The sequence below is a fragment of the Moschus berezovskii genome, chromosome X (genome assembly GCF_049115385.1).
Source record: "Moschus berezovskii isolate FMDL1 chromosome X, NW_MosBer_1.0, whole genome shotgun sequence".
Lineage (NCBI taxonomy): Eukaryota > Metazoa > Chordata > Mammalia > Artiodactyla > Moschidae > Moschus > Moschus berezovskii.
The window spans coordinates 101,878,924-101,903,028 of record NC_142488.1 but is presented as its reverse complement, the minus strand read 5'-3'; the positions used below and the strand labels follow the sequence as shown (position 1 = coordinate 101,903,028).

General features: G+C 36.6%; 1 protein-coding gene across 11 annotated transcripts in view; it reads right to left on the bottom strand.

Moving 5' to 3' along the window:
* LOC129564380 (UDP-N-acetylglucosamine transferase subunit ALG13) overlaps positions 1-24,105 on the bottom strand; it is a 58,042-nt gene that overhangs the window by 1,052 nt on the left and 32,885 nt on the right. For 7 of the 11 annotated variants that reach the window (XM_088834206.1, XM_088834200.1, XM_088834202.1 and 4 more), the window contains 6 exons: positions 23,720-23,887; positions 20,032-20,103; positions 18,633-18,792; positions 8,557-8,739; positions 4,545-4,585; positions 3,424-3,604 (listed from right to left, as the gene is read on the bottom strand). In XM_088834206.1, the coding sequence (XP_088690332.1) occupies positions 3,424-3,604; positions 4,545-4,585; positions 8,557-8,739; positions 18,633-18,792; positions 20,032-20,103; positions 23,720-23,887 (805 nt within the window). The remainder of the gene's footprint in view (positions 1-3,423; positions 3,605-4,544; positions 4,586-8,556; positions 8,740-18,632; positions 18,793-20,031; positions 20,104-23,719; positions 23,888-24,105) is intronic. The other 4 variants (XM_088834198.1, XM_088834201.1, XM_055438330.2 and 1 more) reach the window with 4 other exon arrangements.

Below are 24,105 nucleotides of genomic sequence, written 5' to 3'. Positions count from 1 at the left end.
ATTGCAGGAGGAACACTTTAGATATGAACATTACTGACTAAAACAGGCTACTAAAATATAAAAAATTTCTAATTAAAAAAATTAAACATATATGTATATAAAATGTATCAAATGTACTCTACCTAGAGATAGCTACCTTTCTGGGATGAGTTAGGTATCAACAGACAAAATACACAAAGAAACATTCTCTAGAGTCATTTTTGTCAATTAAGTTCTTAAAAGAGTTGGTCACAATTATCAAATATTTTTTCCGTATGACACATATCACCCAAATAACCATTTTGTACTATTTTAGCAATTAAAAACTCAAGTGTTTTTACAGTCTTATCTATACTTGAAGGTAAAATTCTGAAAAGCATTCCAAAAATTTAAGAGTCATCTCTTGAATGTCATTAACATGCTAGCATCATTTTAATTTTATAGCACTTCCACTGCATCAGTTTCAGTGGAAATAAACAGATGCTGTTCTGCCATTATAGTGACTATATAAATGTTTTTTTTAATGGATTCCTTTATTACTTGGGATAACTTCGTTTTGTGAAATTAAGACAGGCACTGTCTCATGTTTACTACAATAAAAATAGCTCTATAAAAAGTACGTGGAACAAAAAGGCAATAAAAGTTGATATTTTAATTTGTATTACCATGGAGCACATCATGCCACCACATGAGGGATGAGATTTTATAGTCCTAATATTCTAAACTATAATATGTCTTCAGAAAAGGGAGGAGAGAAAAAAAATTCACATTCCTCACACGCAACAGGATCAGTATACTTATACATATAAGGTCTCATTTAGTTCTTATAACAAGTCTGGCAAGTCATAAAATATATTATTTCCCATTTTACATAAAATCAGACTTAGTGAGGTTAGGTAACTTAGTGGAAACCACATCCATGAAGTAGGAGTTGCTGGAACGGAAAGCAGATTTGGTGAGGTTAGTATACACTGTTCTACCTCCTGCTGATTCTAAGATGGGCAGTCCAAAGATCCTATTCTAAACCCTTCAAAATGCCTCCTGATCTATATTATACTATAAACTGACAGAAAAAGCAATCATCCTTATGGTCTGGCACAGAGTTCTCAAACTCTTTGGTCTCAGGATACCTTTACATTCTTAAAAATTGAGGTTCTCAAATAGTTTTTGCTTATGTGGGTTATATTTATCAATATTTATCCCATTAGGAATAAAACTAAATTAAATATGTTATTGCACATAAAAATAAACCCATTATGTTAAACTCATTTTTCATAAAAATCTGTATTATTCGCCCCCCCCCCAAGAAAAATTGTGAAACCACTGGCACTGTTTTACATTTGTGCAATCTCTAATGTATGGTTTAATAGAAGACAGATGGATTCTCATATCTGCTTCTATATTTTATCTATTATGATATATCCACATCAGTATTCTTGCCTGGAGAATCCCATGGACAGAGGAACCTGGTGGACTATAGTCCATGGGGTTGCAAGAGCTGGACATGACTGAAGCAACTTAACACCCATACACATTATGATAATACTTAGTTGAAATACATGAAGAAAATCTGGCCTTATACAGATACGTAGCTGGAAAAGAGAGAAGTCTTAATAATTAGCCTTTTCAGATAACTGTAGATACTTTGATGCTACACCAAAACTAGGTAAGTGGTGATTTCTGAGAGGTCGATCGCAATGTGGACTTTTCATACTTTGTTAACATTAAAATCCATTGTTTTTTCTTGCAGACATCTTTTACAAAATCATGCACAGGTAAGATTATACATGGTAATTGGGAAAATACTATTTCACTAAGTTATACAGATCTCCCACATGTTGACATATTTCATTATACAATGTAAAAAAAAACTGTATCATAAATAGTCCCCCATCATCTATTTTATTAAAAGAAATAATTATGTACTAGAAGCTGTCAAGCTCATGGTTATTAGATAAAAATTAGAATTCTGGATAACTTATATTTGAAAGTTGGAATTTCTATCTTTGACAAAAAAACATACTATCCATTGGCCTTCTTGAAGTGACAGGCTTAGTTGTTCATTTGAGAAAACGTCGGCCAGATCCTCAGTCTGAACAACCACAGTTTGTCTATCATTCTAAGTAAGCGTTCTATGAAAGTCAGCTAGTTTAGCTCGAAACTCGAGCTCACAAATCCTTTTTTTTTAAAGTCAATTATCATACTTAGATATGTAGAGAGCTTTCTGAATACTTCCTATTTTGTCATATACAATATTAAATACAATTTTTCAAAGATTAAAAATTTAGTAAAATAAGAACATCTTTACAAAATAAATAAAGCTGGCATTTTTATATTAAGCATGTGTGAAGATGCTGATTACTAGCACAGTTTGGTGCCCCTGATTTGATTTGTGCTTAGGTGCCAGCTATTCTATCCACACTGATTTTTGCACCCTTAATGCAAATCTAACACAGCAAATGAGACAAAATCCATGTACTACAATGAATACTTTTAGACTCATGGATCCCTTGAAAGAGTTCCAAGGGAATGCAAGAGGTTCATGTACCATTCTTTAAAAAATGCTTGTGTAGAATGAATGGATAACAAAGTCATGGCACATATTACTCAGCCATAAAAAGGAATAAATTTGAGTCAGTTGTGAGGTGGATGAACCTAGAGCCTCTTATGCACAGTGAAGAAAGTCAGAAAGAGAAAAACAAATATAGTATATTAACACATGTATATGGAGTCTAAAAAAAAGTACTGATGAACCTATTCACAGAAAAGAAATGCAGATGTAGACATAGAGAACAGACAGGTGGACACAGCGGGAGGAAAGAGGGTAGGACAAATTGAGAAAGTAGCACTGACATATATACACTATCATGTGTAAAATAGATAGCTAGTGGGAAGCTGCTGTATAACATAGGGAGCTCAGCCTGGTGCTCAGTTGATGAACCAGAGGGGTGAAATGGAGGGGGGAAGGCTCAAGAGGGAGAAGACATGTATATAAAATTATGACTGAACCACAGTGATATATGGCAGAGACCACCACAACATTGTAAAGCAATTATCCTCCAATTAAAAATATATATGGGTGGTTTAGTCGCTAAGTCGTGTCCAACTCTTGCAACCCCATGGACTATAGCCCACCAGGCTCCTCTGTCCATGGACTTCTCCAGGCAAGAATATTGGAATAGGTTGCCATTTACTTCTCAAGAAAAAATATATATATATATGCATGCAAAATTTAAAAAAAATAAAGCTACTGATTAAATGAACCGAATTTAGGAAAAGGTTTAAACTGAACTTCCTATTTCTACACTTTTGTTGCAATACACAGTTACATGGTTATGTAAAATAAAGAAATGTTGGTCTAGTATAACATCTGAAGGCTATTATTGTTATACACAATAAAATTCAATTGTCTTTCTTGTAGAAAATTTCTCACTACACACTTACCATTTGCTGATACTTCTGCCTGTGTGCCATCTTGTCTCTCCACCTCACTGTATAACTGAGGAATGGTTTGATCTACTAGAGGTGGCGGCTCAGTGTAGACTGGATAATTCTCTGCATGAAGCTGCTGATGTTGCATCTGTGGCACATAGACCATGGAGTGCCAGTAGCTGTGGTGATAGCACTTGGGCAAGAAAGTTAAAAAAAAAAAACACTTTACTATTTCTTTTCTTAAAGAGGTACCATCGTTCACTGAGAAAAAAAAAGCTAGGCCATGATTTTCAGGTGAGATAACAATGACTTTTGAAATAAATGACATGATATTTAGAAAATCTATTCTCTATAGCAACTTTAAGATCTTTTGCAGTCTCTGTATTTCATATTTGGACCAGGAATGCTTTAAGGAAAGCACTCTAAGGAAATTAGAGAGATACACAATAGTTTGTATACAAAGATATTTGTTATAGCATTATTTTTAAAGGCAAAAAAAAAATTAACAGCATCATTCTTTTTCAGAAAATATGGCATCTTATTTTATCAGAAGTGTATTTCAGGGGGAAACGATCCCTGAAAGAATAAAGTAAAAGAGCTCTTACCTGATATAAGAGATACCTTTCAGTGATATTAAGATATTTGTTAATATTCCCTTTCTACAACTCAGGGAAGTGGTAAAAATCAGTCTTTGGCATGAACACGAGTGCTTTAAAAATAATACAGCTCTTTAAATGTCTTTGACTTAGTCTAATTACTTTTCACATAAAATACAGAAATAGCCACAAAAATGTCTTAAGTAAACAGGATAAATAATCCATTTGAGACAGAAAAACATAGTGAACGGTTAGCATATGATGTTAAACACGGAGGCCAATATATGCTAAAATTGTACTGCATAGAGACCCCATTCACAACAATTTAACCACTATTTTATAAGAGAAGCTGAAGCACTAGGAGGTTAAAGTACAAAATTGGCCTGGGTCACCTTCAGAGATATAAAGACAGAAATAAACCTTTTCGGTCACTCAAAGTGTTCTTGGGTTTTAAGGTTCAACAGTCTGATTATCAAAACAGCTTACATTTTTAAGATAGCTTTTTTTAAATCAAAGCAATTTTAATAGGACTCTTACCTGTAATCCCAGATTGAAATAGTACTGCAAAACTTTTGTATCTAAAATTAAATATTTAAATTTTAGTGACTAGATGATATAAAACATTAAAACTTAAACCACTTAAAGAGCTCTTCTCTTCGACTATTCATGTATATACAACAAATGTAGTCTTCCCACATCAACACTACCCTCGATCCTACCTTATAGTAAATGACCATTTACCTACCACTCATGTTCTAACTGAAGGTTTAATCAAGAAATACTATTTCAATTCTGCTCTTAATATTAGGCAGATGTTACAGGAATACCACTACGCAAATACCTAGAAAAAATGTAATAAAGGCATTTTCTTGCTTGTCTCAAGACTAGAATTTTAATACAAATCTACTACAAGAGCAATCATACTGGTCTTTGGAGCTAAGACACAGTACAAATTAATGATCTACGAATGCCAGGATCAGTGATGTCCACTGAGATAACCAGCACTGTTTAAAACAATCTACCTTGTTTTTAATTAACATGACAAACATAAAAGAGGAGACAATGAGCAAAGTAACTCAAATTATACCTAAGGTGGTAAAATTTCTCCAGACATAGAACTTAATTAAAAATTTCTATAAATAAACAAAAACTAGATATATGAGAGAAGAGGGAATAGCCTTAGCATTTCAATTACAGCTCTAAATGCATTTTTACTGATTGACCTGGAATTCACATATATTCTTATCAATATAACGAGTTTCACTAACAAACTCTCAGAAAGGAAAGCCCCTCCTTAAGTTGGAGACTCCCAATACATACAAATGTATTTACTGCCTCTTTAAAAGAATGAGCTTGTATTCTGACTATTATGTGGGAGTACAGTATAAAAACCTAATGCTCAAGCTGAGGAATATGACAAGATAATAGCAGGAAGTAAATCCACAAATGGCATGGGATTCCACCTCTCAGTATTCACATACATCCACACAATATTTGCATACAAAATACACACCAGTATTATTCACAATAGCAAAAACGGTAACAACCCAAATGTCCATCAACTAATAGATAATAAAATAGAGTGTATCTATATATAATGGACTGTTACTCAGTTGAAAAAAAGAAGGAAACAATGACATATGTTACAACATGGATGAACCTTGAAAACACTATGCCAAGTGAAAGAAGTCAGCCTACAAAAGACCACATACTATATGACTCCAAAATAGACAGAACTGTATGTCCAGAATAGGCAAATCTAGAGATGTAAAGCAGAACAGTAGTTGCCAGGGCCAGAGAGAATGAAGACTAACTGCCAATGGGTACAGGGTTTCTTTAGGGGTTATGAAAATGGTCTGGAATTAGATAGTGGTGATGGCTGCACCAATCTGTGAATATACTAAAAAGCACTGAATTCTATATACTTTACATGGATGACTTGTATGGTGTATGAATTATATCTCAAGCTGTTAAAAAATGGCAGGCAAGGACTATAAGAACTGAAAAACATCACTTTGAAATGTAATTGGGGTGGGATCATGAAAATAATAGGATTTAAATAGGAAGTTAGATGGAAGAGTGGGGGTGGGGGGAAGAATATGAGTAGGTTCACCATGTTAGCAAAGGCTTAGAAGTAGAAAACCAGGTGCACAGAGTTCTTGTAAAAGTAGGAGATAAGGTACAACTTTGGAATAATGACCAGCAGGTTCTTACAAAACTAAACACACACCTATCTATAACCCATAAATTTCATTCCTAGGTATCTGCCCAAGGGAAATGAAAACACATGTTCACAAAGACTTTTACAAGCATATTCATAGCCATATTCATAGCAGCTTTATCCATAACAGACTCCAATTAGAAATAGTCCAGGTGTCCCTCAACAGGAGAATGGACATGTGGAATACCCATACAATGAAATACTACTCAGCAATACAGACTACTGATATATGAAGCAACATGGAAGAATCTCAAAAACATTGCATTAAGAAGCCGTTCATAAACAGTACATATTGTATGATTATATTCACATGAAATTTTTTTAACTGTATAAGAAAAGAATTTTATTTATGATCCGTTCCGTTGCTCAGTCGTGTCCGACTCTATGCGATCCCGTGGACTGTAGCCTACCAGGCTTCTCCGTCCATGGGATTCTCCAGGCAAGAATACTGGAGTGGGTTACTGTTTCCTTCTCCAGGGGATCTTCCCGACCCAGGGATCGAACCCGGGTCTCCCGCATTGGAGGCAGACGCTTTAACCTCTGAGCCATAGCGTAACTCAAATTACAAGTGAATAAATTTTATTTTTTTTCAGGAGTTAGTTTTATTTATTTTTAAAAATTTATTTATGTTAATTGGAGGCTAATTACTTTACATTATTGTATTGGTTTTGCCATACATTGACATGAATCTGCCCCAGTTGTACATGTGTTCCCCATCTTGAACCCCCCTCCCACCTCCTTCCCCCTCCCATCCCTCTGGTTCATCCCAGTACACCAGCCCTGAGCATCCTGTATCATGCATCGAACTGACATGAAATTTTAAAACAGGTAAAACTAGGGCATAAAAATATTAGAATAGTGATTATCTCTAAGGGGAAGTAGAGATAGGGGTGGGGAACGACTGGGAAGGGAAATGAGGGAACTTTGTGGGATAATGATGATCTATACCTTGATGGGTATTTGGGTTATACAGGTGCACATACTCATTTGTCAAAACTCAGCAAGTGTACACATAAGTTTTGCTCATTTCATTATAAGTAGACATCACACCAAAAGAAAAAATAGATCCAAACTCTAGTAAATGATACATATGCTGAAGTTTTGATGGGGAAAAATGATGTCTACAACTTACTTTGAAATCCATCTTTGAAAAGATGGATTAACTGATGGACAGAGAGATGGATGGAGGAAAAAACAGAAATACATAGTAATGCAAGTATAGTTAAATGTTTACAAAGGAATATAGGTGGTAGATATATGAATATTCATTTTTAAATTCAAATTTATGTTTAAACATTTTCATAATAAAACGTTGGAAAATGCAATAATCAGCATTATGTGCTGAGAAGATCTTGGGCAAGGGTAGGTAGGTGAAAGGAGAGGAGTAAAGGGATCAGAGTTTAGATCCTGGGTGAATTAGGTGGAAACGATACATTATTAACAAAATAGAAAACCAAGGAGAAGCGTCAATGTTTTATATAGCATAAAGAGAAGAAAGAAGGGAGATAAACATCAATTTTATTACAGAGTGAATCTGAAATAAAAGAAAGAAAGCCAAATGAAACTGTCTAGCAAGTAAGTAGAGGCCAAGGCCAGACAGATTTAGAAATCATCTACATAAAGTTGATATCAACTTTTAAGGAAGAGAAAAAGAACAGAATGAAGTTGAAGATCTTAAAGACTACCTTAGGGGCTGGAAAAAAAAAATAAAACAGAGAAGCAGCTAAAAGTATCAATGGAAAGTTACATCAAAAAAGAAAAGAAAGTATAAATAAGCTACAAACAACTTTCAATTACAATTCTCTTTTGGGACACAATGAGGGGTAACAACAAACTTCCAATGGAAAGCTATCCTTAGTTTAATTAAGGAAATTCAAGGCAGACCAGACCTCCCCAGCAACTCCTCTCCCAAAAACCTTTTCCAATTCCTCAAAATTCAGTTGGAATCCTAAATATCAATAATGCAACAATTTCATGTACTTCTGGTGGGCATTAAATAAAAGAAAAGGAGAAAATTTTGTTATCAACTCCTACTTCTCAAGAAAAATAGTTGAGAACAGATACCCAGCTGCAAATCTTTAGGGCACATATGTAGCTACCTTAGAAAAGCAGCATGAGTCAGCTCAATCATCCTCTTCTCAGTGATGCAAAAGATACTCTCAGCTTTCAGTTGCTCCTTTCCTTAGTCATTTCCCCAGCACTGCTCTCAGTTTCCTTTTGGTCCCCCCACCCTACCCTCATTGGTCAACCAAAGAGAGATATGCTCTAAAATTAAAAAGAGAAAAACAGACCTAAATAACCCTCACCTAAGTGTCAAAATCTACTTACCTTGAGGCAGATCACTGCCACTTGGATCATAGGAATAAGGTGGAGGTGGCGGTGCTAAGTTTGAAGCCTCTCCTACCTCAAGAGGAGGAGGTGGTGGTGGTAGTGGAGGAGGTGGAGGTGGTAGAGGGGCAGTAGCAGCAGGAATAGGAGCAGAGAGGTATGGATACGATGGTGAAGCAATCACTACAAAAGAAACAAACGAAGTAGTGATGCCACAACTGTAACACCTTATGAGCAGTAGCTCATCTATTTGTGTTCTCAGTTCCAACAAGCAACTCTCTAATTCTTATGGTTTGACTTAAAAACAAAAACTTAGAAGGTAAACTGTCCATATTCTTTTAGACATGCCAACTGAAAATGAGTTCAACATAGGTTATTTTGAGTTAAGGAAATTACTTGACATTAAAAGGAAAAAAAGTAAACTGGAAGCTACAAGGTTTGACTACCAAGATTTTGAACAGGTACATAAATACTATTAAGGCAAAATTTTCACTAAGCTTAATACAAAGTTAAGGATGTTTTCAGTCATCTGCAAAATCACAAGATGTAGACACTAATAGGAGAGACTAAATTGCACAGATTACAAATTTAAGCAATCCTTGAAGACTTCTACTTGGTAGTATCAGAGGAATATAGAGAACTCTAAATCATAACAGTTCCATTTGTGATGACCTACAGAATCTAAAACAGACAGGTTACATGAAACCACCTTATTTCCTTTAATTTTCTGTAACTGTTATTATAGTTTAAAAACAAGATTCATTTAGGAGTTTCAGTGTTTGTTTTTTTACACGCTGTTTTTATTTTTTTTTAATTTATTTAATTGGAGGCTAATTACTTTATTGTATTGGTTTTGCCATACATTGACATGAATCTGCCCCGGGTGTACATCTGAGGAGTTTCAGTTTTTGACATAAGAAATTTAAATACAATTTTGTTTAAATATCAATACGTTCCTCTATGATGATAAAGGAAACAATGAAGCTCCAACCTAGCAAAAATAAATATCTCCATATATACATACTATGTTAGATAAATCTGTTAAATTTTTTGAAAGATTATTGATACAACCTTTCAAGTTTAATTGAACATCTTAGCTGACTTAGAAATTAAAGTACTAAATTTTATCATTGTGTTACCTGTATTATACTTTTAACCCTCAGAACTATAGAAAGTTCAGGCTCAGTATAGGAGAAGGAAATGGCAACCCACTCCAGTGTTCTTGCCTGAAGAATCCCAGAGACAGGGGAGCCTGGTGGGCTGCCGTCTCTGGGGTCGCACAGAGTCGGACACGACTGAAGCGACTTAGCAGCAGCAGCAGCAGTAGTCAATAAATGTTTAAATTCAGAGTTTTAGAACACTTAATTTAGTATAAGTGTTGTCCACATAAGCTGAATTTGTTATTCTGGTAATTTAGCAAAAGGAATTTAAGGCCAAGTATCAGAAGTAATCCCTATAGGACCTTCTAGAACTAATACCAAAAACAGATGTCCTTTTCATCATAGGAGATTGCAATGCAAAAGTAGGAAGTCGAGAGATACCTGGTGTAACAGGCAAGTTTGACACTGGAGTACAAAATGAAGCAGGGAAAAGGCTAACAGTTTTGTTAAGAGAACACACTGGTCATAGCAAACAACCTTTTCTAACAACACAAGAGATGACTCTACACATGGACATCACCAAATGGTCAATACCAAAATCAGACTGATTACATTCTTTGCAGTTGAAAATTGAGAAGCTCTACACAGTCAGCAAAAATAAGACTTAGAACTGACTGTGGCTCAGATCATGAACTGCTTATTGAAAAATTCAGGATTAAACTGAAGAAAGGAAAACCACTAGGTCATTCAAATAATACCTAAATCAAGTCCCTTATGATTAAACAGTGGAGGTGATGAATAGGTTCAAGAGGTTAGATTTGGTAGACAAGAGTGCCCAAAGAAATATGAATGGAGGCTACATTGCACAGGAGGCAGTGATTAAAGCCATCCCAAAGAAAAAAGAAATGGAAGAAAGGAAATGGCTGTCTGAGGAGGCTTTACAAATAGCTGAGGAAAGAAGAAAAGCAAAAAGCAAGGGAGAAAGGGAAAGATATATCCAACTGAATGCAGAGTTCCATAGTATAGCAAGGAGAGGTAAGAATGCCTTCTTAAATGAACAATGCAAAGTAGTAGATGAAAACAACAAAATAGGAAGACTGAGATCTCTTCAAGAAAACTGGAGATATCACAGGAACATTTCATGCAAGGATGGGCACAATAAAGGACATAATCAATTTCCTGACAGAAACAGGACCTAACAGAAGCAGAAGAGATTAAGAAGAGGTGGCAAGAATACACAGAAGAGCTATACAAAAATGGTCTTAAGGACTTGGATAACCATGATGGTGTACTCACTCATCTAGAGCCAGATATCCTGCAGTGTGAAATCAAGTGGGCCTTAGGAAGCATTACTACAAAGTTAGTGGAGATGATGGAATTCCACCTGAGCTATTAAATCCTAAAAGATGATGCTGTGAAAGTGCTGCACTCAATATGCCAGCAAATTTGGAAAACTCAGCAGTGGCCACAGGACTGGAAAAGGTCAGTTTTCACTCCAATCCCAAAGAAAGGCACTGCCAAAAAATGTCCAAACCATAGAACAACTGTGTTCATTTCACATGCTAGCAAGGTTATGCTCAAAACCCTTCAAGCTAGGCTTCAGCAGTATGTGAAGCGAGATGTGCAAGCTGGGTTTCAAAGAGCCAGCAGTTTTAAAATGCCAACAGTCACTGGATAATGGAGAAAGCAACAGAGTTCCAGAAAAACATCTACTTCTGCTTCACTGACTACACTAAATCCTTGAATGTATGAATCACAACTGTGGAAAATACTTAGAGATGGGAATACCAGACCACCTTATCTGTCTCCTGAGAAACCTGTATGTGGGTCAATAAGCAATAGTCAGAACCTTACATGAACAATGGACTGGTTCAAAATTGGGAAAGGAGAAAGACAAAGCTGTATACTGTCACCTTGTTTATATAACTTATATGTGGAGTACATCAAGTGAAATGCTGGCTTGGATGAATCACAAGCAGGAATCAAGATTACTGGGGGAAATATCCAGAACCTCAGATATGCAGATGAATGAGTGAGTGAAGTCACTCAGTCATGTCTGATTCTTTGTGACCCCATCGACTGTAGCCCACCAGGCTCCTCCGTCCATGGGATTCTCCAGGCAAGAATAGTGGAGTGGGTTGCCACTTCCTTCTCCAGGGGATTTTCCCAACCCAGGGATCGAACCTAGGTCTCCCGTATTGCAGGTAGACACTTTACCGTCTGAGCCACAAGGGAAACTTAAAGAGCCTCTAGGGAAGGGTTAAAGAAGAGAGTGAAAAAGCTGGCAGACCAAGGCATTCAGTCCCATCATTTCATGGCAAATAGATGGGGAAACAAAGGAAACGGTGAGAGATCTTACTTTGACTCCAAAATCACTGTGAATGGTGAGTACAGTCATGAAATTAAAAGACGCTTGCTCCTTGGAAGAAAAGCTATTAACAAACATAGACAGCATATTAAAAAAAGCAGAGACATCACTTTGCCAACAAAGGTTCATTTAGTCAAACCTATGGTTTGTCCAGTAGTCATGTACAGATGTTAAGAGTTGGACAATAAAGAAGGCTGAACACCAAAGAATTGATACTTTTGAATTGTGGTGCTGGAGAAGACTCCCAAGAGTCCCTTGGACAGCAAGGAGATCAAACCAGTCAATCCTAAAGGAAGTCAACCCTGAATATTCATTGGAAGGACTGAGGCTGAAGCTGAAGCTCCAGTTCTTTCACCACCTGACGCAAAGAGCCAACTCACTGGAAAAGTCCCTGATGCAGGGAAAGATGGAAGGCAAAAGGAAAGGACGGAGGGAGAGGATAAGATTGTTAGACAGCATCACTGACTCAATGCACATGAATCAGAGCAAACTTGGGGAGACAGTGAAGGATAGGGAAGCCTGGTGTGCTGCAGTCCATAGGATCGCAAAGATTTGGATAGGACCTAGCGACTTAACAACAACAATATAACCTTTATATAGCTACAGGCCAACAGTAAAAGGAAATGTAAGTCTTAGGGTGATTTAAAACTTGATAACTAACTCTTTTGGGGGCAATGAGACTGTTCTCTCTTGGTTTTGGTGGTGGTTGTATAATGCATTGCTAAAACTCATGGAACAGGGCACCAAAAATGAATTTTACTGTATCTAAATTAAACAGTACATTTAAAAAATTTGTTCAAATAACTTTTGATTTTGGAGTTTTGTCATGCATGTAGAAATCTCCACTTTTGCAGTTTTAGAAGAGGAATTTAATTTTTAGAACATCTCCAAATGCTCTAAGGACTTTATGGATTTGTTTTCTATAAACTAATGACTTCAACAAAGCCTCACTCATTTCTTCTAAATTAGCACTCAAATAACACCAGTTTTTTTTTTTCAAAAAAAGCAACTGAAATGAGTTCAATTAGCTAAAAAAAGTAGAACTGATTATGATTATAAGGTAAAAACCAACTACTAGATATACAAGTAGCTAAATAAGTTCTCATGGGCCTGAGAGAATCAAGGACAGAAGAAATTTGGTGGTTACTTTGTCTGAACTCACCTTTATTTTAAAATGCATATTATAATATACTCCATAAGAAAGAAATTTTAAAACTTTCAGTTGCTCTAGAGATGCATGAGCATCTCATCCACAGATTTAATGGGCCTCCAAACAGGCTTAACTGGTATAGTTCAAAGAAGGAACCCAGAAAAATGGAAGCAAACTTTTCTAAAATGTGAATGAAAACCAATGAAATGCATTCAGAAAGTTTATTTACTTGTCCATGCAGCTGCAGGCTGCTTCAGGGCATTTCAGAAGAGAACATGAAGATTTGGATTCTCTAGAGATCAATGGGCAGGGCCAGGACCAAAGTGCAGTGAGGTGCAAAATTTAAAGGGCCACCAAATTAAAATAAAAAAACAATCCATGATGAATATTAAAATTCTAAAAGACAGGATCCAAGCTTGCACTTGCATGACCCCAAGAGTGACTGCCTCACTCACCTCATCCTAAGTCTGGCCGAGAGTTCTTTTTAAAATTTTTTGATACTTTGTTTACATGGATTCTTTTTTTGCATTAATCTTTTTTTATATAGTGCATTAAAGTGTTATTTATCTTGATCCCTATTTTTTTTAACACTCCCTTAAATTTTGCACCCAAAGCAAGTGAGTCACCAGTTCTGGCCCTGGCAAAAGAATTGGAAACAGGAGAAAAATCAGTTAACAGGATTTAATGCCTATGAAGACACTCATAATAAAACAATCATAGCATCTAGTTACCTGGCAGGTAAGAAGTAACTTAAAGGAAGATGGCATGGGGCTGCCAGACAGACATATGTGAAGAACAAGGGACTGACAGGAATGATAAAGAACAACTAAAAAGCAGTCATTACCTATTAGAGTTATAGCTGAGGTTCACAACAGAAAGTAAAACAAAGGCAGAATAGTTTTCAATCATTCTACATAAATGGGGTATTACAATGTTTGATTCATGTATCCGCTTGTTTTTTAAGCTCAGACATCTGTTAGAAGCAGCCAACACTTTTCCCTTACTATTATTAGCATGCATGCCTGCTAAGTTGCTTCATTCATGTCTGACTCTGTGCGATGCCATGGACTGTAGCTTGCCAGGCTCCTCTGTCTATGGGATTCTCCAAGCAAGAACACTGGAGTGGGCTGCCATGCCCTTCTCCAGGGGATCTTCCTGATCCAGGGATCGAACCTGCAGCTTTTAAGCCTCCTGCATTGGCAGGCAGGTTCTTTACCACTAGAGCCACCTGGGAAGCCCAACAATTATTAGCACAAAGTAATAAAACCATTGTCTATATTAACACTTTCAATGGAAAATTTCTGAGATCATTAATGAACACACACACACAATGTTTTGTTCTAGGCACTGTGGCTAAGCACATAATTTTTATATTATAAATAAAACAGATACAGAAAACAAATCCAACATATTCGTTTCAAGTGGACACTATCCAGATTAAGAAAGAAAAGTTTGCCAGCAATTTCAGAAACATTCCATGCACCCCATCACAATCACCACAGTCTTGAATGCTGTGTGCTAAGTTGCTTCAGTCACGTCCGATTCTTTGCAACCCTATGGACTGTAGCCTGCAAGGCTCCTCTGTCCATGGGATTCTCCAGGCAGGAATACTGGAGGGGGTTGCCATGCTCTCCTCCAGGTTAACTTCCCCACCCAGGGATCAAACCCTTGTTTCTGGCATCTACTGCATTGGCAGGTGGGTTCTTTACCACTAGCGCCAGCTGGGAAGCCACTACCACCCTCTTACCCCACCATAATCAATCATTATCCCGGCTTTCATAGTAATCGCTTTGTATTTTTAAGCATTTTGTCACTCAAATATGCATCCCTAAGGAAGTTTTTAAAAATTGAGATCCTGAATATCTTTCAATCTCTTGGTCCTTTTTCCATCCCTGTCATTTCCTTTCAATTTTTCTTTCAAGGAACCCTTGACTTGTTGAGTTTCTCAGTCTAGATTTTGCTGATTACATACTCACTGTGCATTTCAACATGTTCTTGTCTTTCCTGTAAATAGGCAACTAGATCCAGAAGACTAGGTAAGACTCAAGATTCCTTTAATAGTCTACAGGTAACGTCTCACTATCTTTGCAGTCTTAACAACTATTGCTGTTTAATGTGCATCCATTCAGTTAGTAAGGACTGCAAGATGAGCATATTCTGCCACTTCTTTTTCACTGATCAGAATACTTATAGAAATATTTCCCCTCATCTACTATTTGGTTATCCCAGTAGGAAAGTTCATATTAAGAAGTGTAGGATAAATACTTGATTCTTTCACTATATTGTCCAGTTCAAGAAAGCAAAATTATTTCATATCCTCTTGAGAACCAATTTTTTTTCAGTTATATACATATTTTTCAGATTATGTTCTATTATACGTAATTACAAGATATTGAATAGAGTTCCCTGTGCTATACAGTAAATCCTTGTTTTTTTCCATCTATTTTATGTTTCCATATATTTTATGTTTGCATCTGTTAATCACAAGGGAACTGATTTCTAAAATATGTTCCAATCTATTACAATGATCATTATTCAAGCTCAAACTGTTGCATCTCTGGCCAGTGAGAACCTCTCTAAGATGGCTCTTGAGTCCTTTTGACATGACCCCAGTACTCTTTGGTAGCTTCCTTGCCATCTAGCATGACAAGATGATCCAAGCTCATCTTGAACATTTCCCGTCCAAACCTGGAACCAGAAATTTCTCCACAAAGCTGTTTGCTTGTAAGTGAGAAATGGTATTTCAGTGTCACAAACTGAATGTTAAAGATACTGTTTCTAGGCCTTTTCAGTAGACAGAGCTAGGAAATAAATTTAAAGCTAAAATACTTCAAGTTCATATTGATATTTCCAATTCAAATGTAATATAATACCATAAAAGTTTTTCCTTAGCCTTTTACATATGTATCTGTATTAACTTTCTTCCATACTGAGACCTGGCATGCAAGGACACAGGGAATAAAATTGGAATATCCCATACTCATGTATTGTAGCTGACATTATAGTCTCTGAATAACAAGTAAGTATAGATTGCTATACAGAACCTGATGTGTTTATTGAAAGCATTAAAAAATGCTTGGCATAATATCTCTCAATTCTGCTATTTTTAAAAATAGCTATACTATATCTACATTGTTCAAACATAAGGCTTTTACATAGTGTATTATCAACCTCTCAGCCTTTATTTTGTATAAATACATATTTAATATTCACAATCAAGTCTAATGTTGATGTCTCTGTTTTGGTGGTCTAAAAGTCAAAATTCATTCTTCAATACTTTGTCCATCCAATACAAATTTCCTTGACAGAAATATTCTGTATCTGCACTGTCCAATACAGTGCACTAGCCACATGTGGCTTTGAGCACTTGGTATGTGGTTAGTGTGACCAAGCAACTGAAGATTTTACTTAATGGCAATTATTAAAGTGTCCTATGTGGCTAGTGATTACCTTGCTTGACAGTGTATCTTTGGTAGATTTTTCAAGAAGTACTCATGAGAACAATATTCTCTGAATTCTTATATATTACCCTTTAAGCCTGAAAATGGTTGGTTGGATATAAAATCTTTGGTTCATGTATCCTTTCATTAATTGTCCCTCCATTTTCTTCTAGCTGAAGCACTGCTGTCAAAGTTGGATGATTATCATTTTATTTCCTTTATACGCCATAGGCTCTTTTATCTAGATAAACAAAGCACTTTCTTTAAGTCCAGTTGTTTTACTAGAATATCTTGGTGTTGGTTGTTCTGGCTCAGTATTCTCAGTTATGCTGAGTGCTGTTTCAGTGTGTGGTTCTAAAGTATTTTCAATGTCAGGAAAATTTTCTGAATTGTAGTTTTTAGTACTCTTCTCCCTTACATTGGTTTTCTTCTTCAGAACTTCTATCAATGCTGGATATCCTTTGCCTAACTTCAATATGTCACTTTTGAGTCTATTCTTTTTTTTTTCATTTTAGATTTACCCCCTCTTTTACATCTTTCTCTTAAAGCATTATCTATTGTATATACTTGGTCATGTTCTTCGTAGTCTTCATTACCAAAATGACTTTCTTCCATTTCTAATGCTTTTCTGGGTTCTTTCACCTCCTCTGAATTTTTCTAATCCTTATTAGGTTTTAATATTTTGTATTATTTTATTAATGTCTTTATCTCATTTTGAAATAGTTGTTAAGTTCTGTTTAGTGTGCACATTTATGACATGCTTTTACTATCTACAGAGATATCATCATTTTCCCCTTAAAACACCTCTGTATATGTTTATGTAGGGCTTTTCTTTCATTCATTTTTATGTGAAATTATTTTTCACAAACTCAGAAAGGAGATGGAATACAAGAAAGCTCTTCTAACTTCATATGGCTCTCAACTGCTTTTTATATAGTGCTTAAAATATGACTACTTTCTAGTATTCCTTGGCTTCTGTTCTCCACAACTTCAGTCTGGACCTGCTCTTTTCCCTATCCTCATCAGTTCTGATTCCACTCCCAGCAGTTTCTCCCCAGTGAGGAATACTATCCCAAAAGGTAGTCCTTCCAAGGTCAGTTTTAAGAGTTCTTAGGGGCCAAACTGTTCCAAGCCCTTCAGTGCCTTTACCGTGTACACAAAGCACTCACTGAGTATTGGAGAGATCAAATCCCTTTCCAGTCTTAGCTGCTCCTTCCAAATTGGCTGCCCCACTTTTCAGTGAATTCTTATTAGCTCTTTCAGGGTTCTTCTGTTCTCAGGTCCATCAGACAACATCCCTGGTGCTTCTTGATCCCATATAGACCCTAACAGCACGCACGTCTCGTGCCTGGTGGTTTGTCCCTACCTGCTTAAATTTTAAGGTTCACGGGGAGACCTTGTCACCTAGTTTTGTTGTTAAGCATTGTCCAATGGGTTCTGGTTTTGCTATTTCCATTTTAATTTGGTGACACACACTGAAAAGCTATGCTGTGGTTGCCACCACTTTCCCAGAATTTTGCTGAGAATTTTAATTAACTCAATAAAATTTTACAACAACTTCATAAACTGGTACTATGAGTACCTCCAAGTTTACAGGTAAGATTCAATAACTTGTCCAAAGTTACATAGCTATTAAGTTGTAAAACCAAAATTCTAACCTAGCTCTCTTAAATTCTAGAGCCAAACTTTTCATTCTGTAAGAGTGTGAAACACCTGTACTTTAATTTTACTATAATAAAACAACTCAAAATTTGAAAAACTAGTACAAGTCCTTTAAATTTTCAATGGGGTAGCAAAATGATAGCTATGAAATCATATCAACGCCAAATTTGCAAGAAAAAAAATTGAAACCCTGACTCTCCAATCTCATAGACTCCTCAACTATAGAACATACATTAATAAGTAGGTTAAACAAACAATACTGGAGATTCAAGTAATTTTATCACTAGAATTGCTGTATGTGCATGTCCATGAATAGAAAAAGAGGCTTCCAAAGTAAGCAACCACTAATAACCTACCTGGCCTGCCTTGTGTAGGTGGAGATACAAATAGAGGCTGTATAGCATTCTGTGAGGAAACTGAAGTGGTACTACTATTAGCGGCTGCACAGTTAGGTAAGACTGGAACTGGAACATTATTGGCACAGGAAGCTGCAATTGCTGCAGAATTTACCATCACCTGTAAGTGTGGAAGAAATTTTAGAACTCTAAGTTTGGTTTCTCAAATAATATTAGTCTCTTATCTGATCCTAAATTTCAGGAAATAGTATTCTGATAACACCAAGAAGTCAATCTTCATGTAAACCTAATATAGGAAGGTTATTTCTTTTAGAAGATTCCAGATTACTTTGATAGCTTTAGTTTTTTAATATTTTTCTAGAAAGGTAATACATTATTCAAAAAGCAAGTATAAAATTGTATATACAATGAAAAATTTCCCTCCAACCCCTGTCTTCCATCTGCTTAGCTCCTCTCTGAACAAACAAGTAACCTCTGGGTTTCTTGAATATTATCCAGAAATTTATACTGCATTTTTAACATGCATATATATTTCCCCACACAAACACACTTAAAAAGTGTTCTTTGATTTTTTAAAAAAACTTCATGAGACTGTATTTGTTTTTCTGATTAGGCCACAGCACCCAATACTGGGCTGTGCACAAAGAGATGTTCAATAAATGATAACAGCTTCTTCTTCATGAATACCATCCTTACTTGCAGTCTCCATTTGCTTATTACCCATTGCAATGTGGTTGCTACCCTCTCTGGTTCTCAGAAATTGTATTCAAAGTCACAGTGATCTCCATGACAACAAGTCATAGTAGACTCTTTTTAGTCCTTATGTTGCCTGACCACTTGGCAGCAACTGACACGACTATTCATTGAAATATTTTCTTCGTGGACTTCCATAATAATACACTCTCCTGCTTTCCTCCCTCCTTGGCTATTCCTTCTCTACCCATTTTTTAAATGGTGATACACAGGCTCTGTTCTAGAAGTTCTTCTCAATCTCTTCCTTTTCCTAGGATGATCTTACTAACTCCTATGGTTTCAGCTACCTTTTTGATGCCAGCTCCTCATTCTATAGGAAAACTTTACATTTTAATTTTCAGGAAATGACACAGACTTGACAGGTAACTGACATTAACTCATTCATTATATAAGAGGTTCAGAGTAGACAGACTATGAATAGTTTAGTGTCAGCACGTAGAAAAGTGTCTGAAACAGAGTAGATGAGCAATCAATTTGTTAATAAATTTACTAAATACTGTGCCAGGCACCAGGAAGTACAAGAATACTTAACATATAAGCAGCTTCTCTGAAATATGATGAATGGAAAAGAGAACAAAAAGAAAAAATTCATTTTCCTCTGCTCAGGCCACTTCAACTAACTGCAAAATAAAACTATAAAGATTACCTTCTGGGGGTAGTTGTATGAGGTAACTGTGTCCTGAGGAGGCATAGAACATGGTCTTCTAGCCTGAAGAGACTTTAATGAATACACAAATACAAATATGGGGAAATCAAGAAATTAAACAATACACCAATAGAAGATCTGCTTTGTTTAAATATCTCCTAAAATTAAGTGAAACTGATCTGTCCTAAAAAGAATTCATATTTGGAAGTGACTACTGTGATAACACTCCAAAAGGCATCACTCTAGTGCCTGACTAAGGTGACTGTTCTATTAGGTTGGTGCAGATGTAATTGCGGTTTCAGACTGTGAATTTTAAATCATTGTCAGTAGGCTCAAACACATCTTTATTAATCAAAATAGGAACCATTACAATCAACACATTTTTGCCAATGAGAAATAAGCTTGCTTATTCCTTTAGCATAAAAATCTGTGCTTTGGGATTTGACAAACTCTGGAAAACACTTTCTGCATCCTACTGGTTGTGGAAGTGTTTTCCTTGCAAAACGTTGTCGATACGCTTGAAGAAGTGGTAGTCAGTCAGCAAGAGGTCACGTGAGTATGGGAGATGAGGTAAAGCTTCAAAGCCCAATTTGTTCAACTTTTGAAGTGCTGGTTGTACAACATGTGGTTGGGTGCTGTCATGGAGAATGCAGCCCTTTCTGTTGACTGATGCCAGCTGCAGGCATTGCAGTTTGCAGTGCATCTCATTGATTTTCTGAGCATACTTCTCAGATGTAATGGTTTCGCAGGGATTCAGAAAATTATAGTGTATCAGACTGGCAGCAGACCACCAAACAGTGACCATGACCTTTTCGTGGTGCAAGTTTGGCTCTGGGGAGTGCTTTGGAGCTTCTTATTGTTCCAACCACTGAGCTAGTCATCCATCGCCAGCTGTATAAAATCCACTTTTCATTACATATCACAATCCAATCAAGAAATGATTTGCTGTTGTTGCACAGAATAAGAGAAGATGACTTTTTATTTCAGATCAGCTTTTTCACCTTTCCAATTTGCTTCAAATGCCAAATGACCACAGAATGGTTGACTGAGTTCTTCAGCAACTTCTTGGATTGTTGTAAGAGGATCAGCTTCAATGACTGCTCTCAATTGGTTCTTGTCAACTTCCGATGGCCGGCCACTATAGTCCTCATCTTGAAGGCTCCCAACTACTTTGCAAAACTTCTTGAACCATCACTGCACTGTATGCTTGTTAGCAGTTCCTGGGTCAAATGCATTGTTGTTGCGAGTTGTCTCAGCTGCTTTACAATCCATTTTGAACTCGAATAAGAAAATCACTCGAATTTACTTTTTGTCTAATATCATTTCCACAGTCTAAAATAAAAAAAAACTGCACATAACAAGTCATTAGCAAAAAAACCCCAAAACTGAGAAATGCACATTAAAATAGTGTATAACACAACATTTATTTAAGAATATATTCCAGTACAAAGGCAAATTTCAACAACACAAAAACCGCAATTACTTTTGCACTAACCTAATATTTTCTACTGTAGAAATCTTGATCATATCCAAGTCTAGTCGCAATGCAGATACTAAAATGTAATGGAGGACTGTAATTTAAACACTTTCTCAGTGTCCTCTCTTGCCATAAAAATCAGTAGGACCAGCAACAGTGTTGCTAAAAGAAAAAAATCCATCTAAAGATACAGCTTGGGACAAGGGTGGATAACTGGTCAGATGCATCCTACAAGCAGGATGTAGTATAACCCAAACATCACTCTCCTTTGGTTCAAGACCTTGTCTCTGTGAAAGCAAAAATGATTTTAAAGGACTCAGAATTATGCATGACAGACTGTCATGACAGGAAAATAAACTAGCAGCAGAAACTGGTACTCATAGTAAGAACACAGAGGAAATCATGGGAAGTAATTACAGAAAACAAGAGGAACCACAATGTGACAAAGACAAGCACAACTTAACACGGACCTAAAGAGCGAACATTTCAAAAGTTTGGTTTCAAGTACAGCACAAAGTGAAAGTGTTAGTCACTCAGTCATGTCCAACTCTTTGCCATCCCATAGACTGTAGCCAGTCAGGTTCCCCTAATCTATGACAAGAATTCTCTAGGCAAGAATACTGGAATGGGCTGCCATTCCTTTCTCCAGGGGATCTTCCCGACCCAGGGATCGAACTCTGATCTCAGGAAGCCCCAAGTGCAAACCAAAAACCTGTCAAAAGTGAACTCGGCCCTGGCTCAGAAGGCCCCAGTGTGAATTCCAAACAATTCTAGAGAAGGATTTAGGTGAGACTTAGGCGTGAAAGTAAGAATAATAAATAAATGCTGTGGTTAGAAGAAGACTGTGCCTGGAAATCTTTAAGTCCTGCAGAGGTCCTCCCCTCTCAGAATGCTGTGGAAAAATTACTTAGAAACTTGGTGACTGGGGCATGGGAGCAGAACACATCATGAAGAGATTGAAACCTACTGGGGATGTATAATAAAGTAAGTTCAGAACAAAAAGGAAGATGTAACAAATGAAATTAAAGAGACAAAAAGAAAATGTCTACTCTTGTCATCCCTGAAGGTGAGATTTTCACTTGCCTTTTTCAACTTGGGTGGCTATTTCAAGAAATGGTATAAAAAGCATGTAATACTGAGAATAGAAATGACAGAGGGAGGGGAAAAACTATTTCTCTAGCAGGGGCAAAGGAAGGGAAGGATAAATAATGGGAAGAGAATTACATATCACAGTTTTCTTCACCTTCCTAAGATGTATCGCCTAAACAGTAAAAACAAAAATTAAGTACATGAAGCTATCTATAAAGTTTAAATTAAAAACAAAGAACAGAAGGTAGTCATTCAACTTCTTCACAGATATTCCAATTCTCCTAGGTACATGGGTATGTTGCTCTTCCTGGCCTCATCTAGTTAGGTATGGCCTTGTGGCTTCTTTGTACAATGACATATGAGCAGAAATATTGATACCCAGTGTTTAATTTCCTTATCTTCAGCTCTGCCAAGATGACTATGAAAGTACATGGTCCATCAGCTTGGGTTCTTGAGTGACTCTGATGAACAAAGGCCTGCTACCAACCTGCACTGGACCTATAACATTAACAAGAACAATTGTGTTAAACTGCTGAGATTTTGGGGGATTGCTGCCACAGCATAACTTAGCTTGACCAAAACAGTAACTGGTAACTAAAATGAGGGTGCTGCTGTAACAGAAACTTGACTTGAGAAGATTATGAACTTGTAGCTCTTATGGGAAGATGTTTAGGAAACAACATTAGTTTTGTGTTTTGATTACTGCTGGCAGATTTTAGCAAGTTATTTTAAGATGTGTAAGGAAAAGTAGTTTTTAGGCAGGAATGAAAGGGAATAGAATCCTTGAATACTGTGACTTTTAGGGTTTGAAGAGGTAACTGCTTCAACTCAAAACTGTAAAAGATAAAATTGATAAATATTTTGAACAACAAAGAGAAGTTAAAAGCGGGCCTTGAAGCAAGACTCAAATCATTAAAATATGACTGCACTAAGGCATCTCAAACCAGGAGTACAATTAAGGATATAACACCCAGTGAGTCCTTGCACTTGGACAAAATGGCTCATGGGAAAGTATTCAAAGGTTATGACTCTTCTATCAATGACTGATAAGCTCAAGGTATTTGCACTCAAGTAGAGAAACAGGGATAAGAATGCGAAGGAATGTGTGTTTTCGTCGCTCACATGTGTCCGACTCTTTGTGACCCATGTACTGTAGTCCACCAGGTTCCTCCGTCCATGGGATTTTCCAGGCAAGAATACTGGAGTGGGTTGCCACTTCCTCCTCCAGGGGATCTTCCCAACCCAGCGTGGAACCTGTGTCTCCTGCATTGTAGGCGTATTCTTTACCCACTGAGCCATGAAAGGAATAAGAATGCAAAGAATTATAGCAAATCTAATGTCAGTATGGCTACTGGCACATGAAACTAACAGAAATTAGAGAAGCTGTACAATAAATTAATCACACAGCCAAAGAAACAATAAGCAGAACTAAAACTATTCAATTAAGATTAAAAACCAGCTTTGGGCTCTCAATTTCCTATGAGTAAGAAGTAGTGTGAGGAAGCTGC